We start from the raw sequence: 9,272 nt of genomic DNA on the forward strand, positions 1-9,272 counted from the left end.
AGGGGTGGGCTATGAAGTCAATGTGATTCTTAAACAAAAGTAAACGACGCAACAACAAACAGTCGATCAAATTTACAATTACCATAATCCAACTATAAATAGATATCATAGCAAATTGGCGTATCATATTATTATATCACTAAACAAATATGAAAAATTTATTCATATGTAATATGGTGCAAAATCCCACATATCCAATCGCTATACACCGACTCCATTATCCATCCCACACCAGTAAGGGTATATTGAACCCTTTCTAACCTCTACACACCAATATTTGGTTATGGTAGACCCATCTAGCCAATTCACACCATAATGTAGTCATTTGCCACTTGAATTATTACAGATTTACTGCAAAGTTATAATAATGCAGTGAAACTGCTAAATCAAATTTCCTTCTCTTCATAACCAAACCCCAACCACAAATGCAAATGCAAACTCAAACAATATTATCCATACGGATAAACAAAATTGGACATGCTCATTTTTAGTTTCCATAATCAATAAACATATTTGCAACCAATTCAGTTTAGCCAAAATCAGAATCATACTCGTATTTAATTACTAAGTAGAGGAAACAACAATATACCCAATTTTCATTTATCACATCATATAAGCACTTGTGTGAATAATAAAATTTAATCTTAGGAGTAAATATACATAAATAAATTCAAGCAGTAACAGTGTCTCAAAAACTTCTACAGAGGCATAAATGAGCAAAGGATCACTCGGGGACCAAAATGAAACAATTGGCAAATAGGTAGAAAAAACTACAAAATAGGACCACGCGGCCATGTGGCCAGGCAGTGTGGGAATGTCCAGACTGTGTGACAGGGTACACAGCCATGTGGCTGAAGGACACACCCTTGCGACTGAGGTACACGGTCGTACGAGCAGACCGTGTAACTCACTGACAATTCAAATACACATGAGACATGACCGTGTTGCTAAAAGACGCGCTCTTGTGTGATAAAAAATATTTTCCCAACAGGGGTCCCATGGCCATGTTACCCACTCCAGGCCGTGTGACAAGAAAATCAACCTAATTTCTAAAGTAGCACACGACCATGTGGACCGCCCATGTGCGGAACATGACCGTGTGGACTGCCCGTGTGTGGCACATGCCCATGTGCAAAACCACCCCAAATCTTGTTGCAAATCACAAAAATTGTCAACAAAATGACCCCTAATTACGAGTGTTTAAGAAACACACCTGAAAGACGATTCCAACATACAAAAATAACCGATGCACCTCAATTAAATCGATCTAAAAACTCAATTTCACAACATGCTAAATCTATCAGAATTTTGGTCGAAAACATATATAAAAGAATCGAAGAAATTAATGTAAAACCAAAAGGAAACGACACTTTGTAACGGGGTTTGTGCAAGTGTACACAGTCGTTCAAGTAATAAGTAAGTAAAATGAGTTATCATCTCCATAGGGACTGTGTATGTTAATCGATTATTTGTAAAATTATAAATAACAATTTGATGTAAAAACTCAATTAAACTAAGTAAATTAACTAGATGCAATTTACCTAAATGTATGAATAAATGGCTTTAGCAACAAAAACAATCAACATTAAATGGGCTAGGATAACTATATTAATAAATTCAATTTACTTTATCATGCTTAACAATGTTCAGAAATACTTCCATGGCAACTCGATCTTTCATGAGTTTGGAAACCAAATAAAGTAATTTCGGAGTATTTTACTTAGTTAAATATGCATTTTACTAATCAAAATAACTAAGACTTTCATAGCATTTATGTAAGGTCACAGGGACATTTACTTTTACAACAGTTTAATTACATAAACCTAAAAACTATGCAAGGTAATAGAGCTAACTAAAAATATTACGAACCTCAACTTAGTCGGGTTTAAGGATCTAAATTGAACATTGCAATTTTCAATTATGTGTCTACTAGTCGTCGTCTGGTTAGGATCGCTCAGCTAATCTGAGTGCACCCAATCACATATGAATGAAATGCATCATGATATTAATTCAAAACATGATTGACTGGGGCCTAAACATGTTAAACATGAATAAAATAAATCTTATTGGATTAACATAATCATCCTAGCAAATAGGATTTAAATATCATTGTTGATGTCAAAAACAATAAACTCAAAGAAAACATGATTAAATTAAATAACAATAGGAAAAAGTAAAGTTTATTCAATTCACCAGCCTTTCGAATCTATTTTGACTGATGCGCTCCTCCGTTCTGCTCGATACTTCTTTTGCTAAGGAGTTCCTAAGGTGGTCAGCCAAAGAATGCTTTTAACAAAACTTTTATGGTTAAAGGATAAAAAAGATATGGGCAGCTATGCAAGGGGGAGGAAAAAGGGAAATAGAATGTAGAGAAATGTTAATGAGAGAAGAGATATGAGATATGAGGGATGAAGGATGATTTGAGAAGTGATAGATATATGGTATTTATAGGTGAAGGTAAGGGGTAGATTTAGCTAAAAATAGCATTTGAATTCCTTCTTTTTCTACCACACATGGCTGGCCATATTTCAAGGAGAAGGGGATGACTAAGTCTCCTCATTTTGAATTGAATTCAAAGCTATTAATAGCCATAGGGTGGACGGTTTCAATACTGAAGTAGTTGGGTTGATTTTTTATTATTTTCCAACTATAAGGACCTTCAATTAAATACCCCAAAGCTTGCTTTTGGACTGCCATCTACTTGTGTTGAAACTGGGCTTTAGTTCCCCCTTGTTGGACGGTTTCTCAATCCAATAATGTAGCAGACATGTCCATCTTTTAGCACCTCTTTTACTAGGTCAAATTATCAACCTCATGACTCAAATTACATGGTCATGTCGTCCACATGAATTAATTTGTGCATGTCCATGTTTCATCCACATTAATCACATCTTCAATGGTCCTCCTACATAGTGAAAATTCACATATTAATAAATTAACATGAAATAATATAAAATATGTATAAAAAATCATGTAATTAATTACAATTTCACATACTTTATAAATTCATGCCCAATATTACTAATTAAGTAAAATTCACTTATTTTAATAACAATTATTTAATATTATCATATTTATTAAGTAAAAAAAGTGGTAAAAATATGTAGAGAAACCCTATATAATTTTGAGTTTACACATTTACACTCACCCAGTTTGATACTTGATTGAACCAAAACAAGAGAACAAATGAAGCAACTAAAAATTATTAGAACTTGGAGTATAATAATTAGTGGAACAACCAAGTAAAATCAAAGATCAAAGAAGATGGTGTCAAAAAGAAAACACAATGGCCAAAAATAGCCAGATTCTGAAATTGGAAAGAAGAAAAAATGAAGAGAGACTGACGAGAGAGAAAATGAAGGAAACGAGAGGGAATTAGAGAATTTCCTATTCAAAAAAAATATATAACTAAATAAAATAAAATTTAACAAAACTTTAACCCATCAGATTTTCTTCAGAATTGAAACCAAAAATTAAAATAATTTTTACTTGCACACATGGGGATTCAAACACAAGATCAAAGAGTAAGTTAACATCGTACCACTAAATTAGCAAGCTCATTATTATCTCTCAAACATAAAGGAAAACATAAAAGTCTAACAGTAATCTCTGATTCACTTGCAACCCTTAATTCTTCTAACCCTATTTTTGGGATGTAACATTTTGCTTCAATACTAAAACCTTTATAATTTTAAGATGTCTACTAATATAAAATTTTAATATTTTATTTTTCAAATAATGAAAAAATCTCAAAATTAATTTGGAAATATCAGCTACCTGCCTTCAGTGTTTTTAAGTTTTTGTTGACATCGAATCATATGTTCAAACTTATAATTTCTTCCTTTAATTTTTTTATAAAAATAAAAATAAAAGTTAAAAGAAAAACTATAATAAAAATTAAGTATTTTAAATATAGGTTTTGTTTAGTTATATATTAACTTTGAGATAAATTCATTAATTTTTATTTAAAATTAACTAATTACTATTATTTAGAAAAATTCTAATGGAAAAGAAATTGATTAAAATGTAAAAGTAAAAAAAATCTCCAAAACTAAATTAAAATTTAAAAATTTAACATTTATTTGTACAAAAGATTCTTAAAAGAAAAAATATATATAAAAGAGAAGAAAAAATAAAATATAACATTTTGAGAACTAAGGCTCCTTTAAATGCAAACATACCTTCAGGGCAATGAAATTCCACGAGTAAAAGGAACTTCCATTGAAACACAACAAGAGTTTGACGTGTTTGGCAGGACAGCAGTGAAATATTTTAAAATTTAATGTTTTTAATAATTAATTTCTATTTCCCTCCGAATCTAAGTATACATCTGGTCGCGTATTTTACTCTCACAATTACATTAATGAATTTCACTATTATTGTTACTCTTAATCTCACCAAAACTAATTTAAACCCTCATCCAAAAAGAGCCTAAGAATCTAGGAACTTTAAATCCTAGGTTCGAATCATATATTGTGTAAATCACAGGTGATTTCTGAATCTATATTTATGCCATTTTGGTTTAGGTAATTTTGATTATAATTATTGAGATGTATATTTGTATATTTATGATTATTGAACATAACAAAATAAAATAAATAGCAAAATTATTCCCAAAAGTAAAAATTTTACAGAAACAAATCTAATCAAATTCCAAGAAAATAAAGAATAACAATAGTAATAATAAAATTCCTTAGCTACCTTTGTTTTCTTTCTAATTGTTTGCTTCTAAAGTCCAATCCAACTCTCGTGGCTGTCATTTGATCTCTCACTGTCAGTAATAATACATTGGCATACGTTATCTTATTTATTTTTCAATTTAGTGCTTAGCATCTCCTTCCATCTGTAAATATCTTATTTCGGCCCTGCTGATATTTTACTTTCTGGAATTCATGTTTATCACTAATTGTTCAAATTCCATAAAATAATAACAGAGGGTTAGAGCTGTAATAATCATCCCCTGCATAGAGCCCCCTTCTCTATTGCTTTCAGGGTCCCATTTATATTTATGAGCTCCCCTCCATTCCAACTCCAACCAAATAATTTCCCGACTCTTGCCTGCTACAAATTGGTAACCAGTAGACCTTGGAAACCCCAAATTATTGTCCCCATAATCTCCATAATTATATCCTTCAACCCAGTCCTTGTAGCTGGTGATATGATGGGAGTAAAGGTTTTAAGCTTTTAACTGGCTTTCATGGAATCTTTGTGGTGTGGGAAGCCATAGCTTCTATTTTTGCATTCTCACCCTCTGTTGTACTATGAAAGCCTTCCCTTTTCCTCCAATCACCAAAAGGAGATGCTTTTTAATGGTGTCTTTATCTTAGTTGGAAGTTGCTGACAGGCACATAACCCTAACTCTAAAGCCCCGTATCTCCCTTTAGTTAAAAAGCTGATCTACAAGAACCCAATGAAAGAAAGCATAAGCCCTCACTTTCTCTATATATCAGCTGCAGCTGCGCCCATCTTTGCTTAGCCAAACCCCAAGTTTCAAGCAAACAAGCCAAGGGATTTTAATTTTGTTTCATTGATCAGCAGCAAATGAGAGAGGTGAACTTTGAGTAACTCTTTTTATATAAGCTTTTGGTGATGATGCAAGCTAAAACAGCAATGGTTACCACTCTTTACCATCGACCACACCGCCTTCTCCTCGATACGCAACCGAACGCATCGCCATCGCTACCGAATGGAAGCAGGACGCGCAATGCTTTCGCCAATGAAGCCAACTTTGACACCAACATGGTGATCATCCTAGCAGCTTTGCTTTGTGCATTGATATGTGCTCTAGGACTAAACTCCATTATGCGTTGTGCTTTTCGTTGCGGCAGAAGGTTTGGTTTGGACGCCACGGAAGAGACCGCGGCGCGTTTGGCTGCCGCGACGGGCCTGAAGAAGAGCGCGTTGCGTCGGCTTCCGGTGGCCGTGTATGGTTCAGGGATGGATATGAAGGCTACTGAGTGTCCAATTTGCCTTGGAGAATTCATGGATGGTGAAAAAGTTAGGGTGTTGCCAAAATGTAACCATGGTTTCCATGTAAGGTGTATAGATACATGGTTGCTGTCACGCTCATCTTGCCCAACTTGCAGGCAGTCATTGTTGGATCAGGCAACTAGCAGCAGTGATGGTGCAGTGGAGATAGAAAACGGAATCCGACCACATGGAAATTCTTCAGGAGGACAACAAGCTGATGTACCAGTTCCTGCAGATGAGGTTGGTTGATTCTGGTCTTAAAATAGTTCTCCAACCAGATGAGAAAAAAGGGGACCTTAGAGTAGTTTTTCTAATGTTTCTTTTGGCATTTTTAAAGTTAGGTTTGTTTATGCATATGCACAGAGAGAACTATTTATTGCTAATGAATTGTAAAAGAAAGTAAAACTTATATGAGGGTTTGCATACAAATTCATGTCCAGTTGTATGCGACTGTAATGAGTTTATTAGGAAATATAAAAAGATGAATCATGAACCAGCAAATGGAACAGAGGGACCTCCTTAATTTGAGTTTGGGCAGGTATTTTCTCCTTTCTAATATTAATGCCAGAGTAGGCCTATCAGACTAGCTCATTTAGCATGAGTATTTGTGCTGCAATCCTATGTTACACAGGACTCAGGTGTGAATGTCAAATACATATATAAATATGTGCATGACACGAGTATGTTCAGTTTTTCTGCACAAAATGCTTTTCTATGTATTTGGATGATCTCATCTCTTTCTCTCTGTATATGCTTTAAACAAGTGTCCTTCACAAAAATGAAGATTATAAGTAACTTAGTTGCCAGCTGAACAATAATTAAAATCTTACAGATGGAGAGCTTTATTCATTGGAAAGCATCTAGGCACTTTGGAAGCAAGCTCTTGCTATCTAGAATGGTTCTTAGCCTAAATCCATATGACATTTGATTTGAAGTGCTCTCATGATGATGAAATATATTTCTAAATTTATCAGTTAGCATTAGTTCCAAAGTCATTTTCATTTTCCATTTTGCTCCATCAGTAACTTTCTTTATTAACAGCCCTCACTGGAATATTACTTTTTTTTTTTGAATTTTTTTTGGAATATTACTATATATATAAACAAAGGGATCTTTCAGTCCCTCAAACACTTCATTTTCTTGCACTAAACCCAATTTGACACTTTTCACCTAATCTCCAACTAGACTATATGTACAGCTACTAGTGCTCTAGTGGTAATAATATATGTAACTTCGAGTTTCATTTGGCATGAGATCTAAGATTTGAATATTATATTGGAATTTAGTTCGTTAGCTATGTTGCACCGATTTTTTTTATTGAAATATTCATATTCAACTCTAGCATCCAACATCCTCCAAATACATAAAAAGAAAAAATATATAGTGAAAAGCTCGTGCCGAACACATATCAAACATAAACACCCAAATTGAAGTAACATAGGAGTTGGTATGATTTCTCAAGCACTTAGAAAGCACAACAGTGAAGTGTAAAGGGGCAGTTCACTTATGATATGTTAGGCATATGGAATACAAGGAATCAACCATTTCTGCTCATGGAATGGAATCTCAATACTTGAAAACTCATCTTTTCTTTTACCTCAGTTTCGGCCGGTGGGCCTTCAGTGCCACACCCTTCATTGGTGAACCACGTGACTCTCAACTCAACATTATCTTAGTACTGAAGGAAACCCCTGTATGCAACGATGAGGACATTTTCATGAGCATCGTTCATATAAATTGGACCACCCTCTTCCTTTCTCTTTCATTGGTTCCCAGGATTGCAGATGGAAGCTTAGCTTTGGCGTTTGTTTTACGTATTTATGCCCACAAACAAATAGATCACCAGCATTTTAGCATTAGTGACAATTCCATACAAGCGACAAAAGGACTAACTGTGTGTAGTACAATTTTTTTTGTCAAGGAAGCAGTTCATTGAAGTAAGAAAGCAACCCAAGGAATTGAAATTGACATGGAATTATGCTTAGTTGGAGGGTTATTACAAACTGATTAGTGGCTTTAATCCTGTAATAAGTTCAAATGCCTCCATTTTAAATAGTTGCCTAAAAACTGTTTCCATCCAATTTTGTGGTAGGGATTCAAGTACATCAGATTTTTGGATGATATTACTTGGAAAAAGGTAAAAAACCTCTTTGGTTCCTTTCAATTACAATATTGAGCTAATTGATTCCTTTTAAAAGAAAGAATAACTTACTCCCTATCAAATTTGAAAGTGAGCAACTAAAGATAATTAATCACAGTATTTGCTTTTTGTGTCAATTCATCCTACTTTTGATTGGTCTAATAAAAAAAATTAACCTTCAATGTTTATAAATCACATCATTTTGATCCTGATTCTAAAAAAAAACTAACAAATTTAATCCTCATTGGATATCAAATAAATTTAGAATCTAGACCAAATTAACAGAATATGGCTAAATTTATTAAATTTTTAGAATTAAGACAAAATTGATAGAATGACAAGTCTAGAGAAATTTTTTACCAAAGAAAATCTCTTGGAGACAATCCGTATAACTCTCTATACACCAGAACAATCTCTTATAATGTCCACAGCTAAAACCTCGACAATAGCATCTTTTCTTTGGATATGTAAGGCAAGCCATGAAAAACACATGTAAATTAAGGGCTTACCAGATAGAGGCAGTGATTCCTGATTGATATATATTAAGGCATATTGTTGATAGCATACGGTTCCTTGTATAAGCAAACAAGCTTTTAGAGTGAAAAGATGAAATCAGATTCTCTGACCATCCCATTCTTTTTCCTGTTTGTTTCATTCAATCGTTGGGGTCAAAGAAATTGGCATCCAAGTGGGAAAATTCCAACTGTAATCAACAGTCATTCGTATTTTATTGCAAAAGAAGTATAACAAATAGGCAACCTTCTAAGGAAGCATATCAACTCATGGAAAATGTTGCATTATTTAGGAGTGTAGAATCAATTTGTTGTTGTGGAACTATCATAATTTTGGTAAAGGAAATTGAGGCCTGAGTCAAGTTGTTGATCACTTAAGATGATAAGCATTTTATGTTAATAATAACCGATGAAAAAAAATTATTGGACACTGTCTTTCAAAATAAAACAAGTTAACTTGTTAATTTGCACAAGTAGAAGCTCCTGACACTTCTTTTTATAGAGCTAGCAGAACAACCTCAAGTCCAAAAGTTTATCTATGTTGATTCGAGCTTTTAACAATCTAAATTCGAAAAAGCTCAAGCTTATAATAGATTCGAGTCTAAAAAACTCAAGTTCGTAAGAATTCGAGTTTGAGACTGATTTGGTCC

At 33.6% G+C, this 9,272-nt stretch overlaps 1 protein-coding gene across 1 annotated transcript; it reads left to right on the forward strand.

Moving 5' to 3' along the window:
- Nucleotides 1–4,890: 4,890 nt before the first annotated feature.
- On the forward strand, nucleotides 4,891–6,551 carry LOC105777483 (RING-H2 finger protein ATL72). The gene has a single exon (XM_012600785.2). The coding sequence runs from the start codon at nucleotides 5,590–5,592 to the stop codon at nucleotides 6,217–6,219; it is 630 nt and encodes a 209-aa protein (XP_012456239.1). The 5' UTR covers nucleotides 4,891–5,589; the 3' UTR covers nucleotides 6,220–6,551.
- The last annotated feature ends 2,721 nt before the right edge of the window (nucleotides 6,552–9,272 follow it).

This window comes from Gossypium raimondii, chromosome 10 (genome assembly GCF_025698545.1).
Source record: "Gossypium raimondii isolate GPD5lz chromosome 10, ASM2569854v1, whole genome shotgun sequence".
NCBI lineage: Eukaryota > Viridiplantae > Streptophyta > Magnoliopsida > Malvales > Malvaceae > Gossypium > Gossypium raimondii.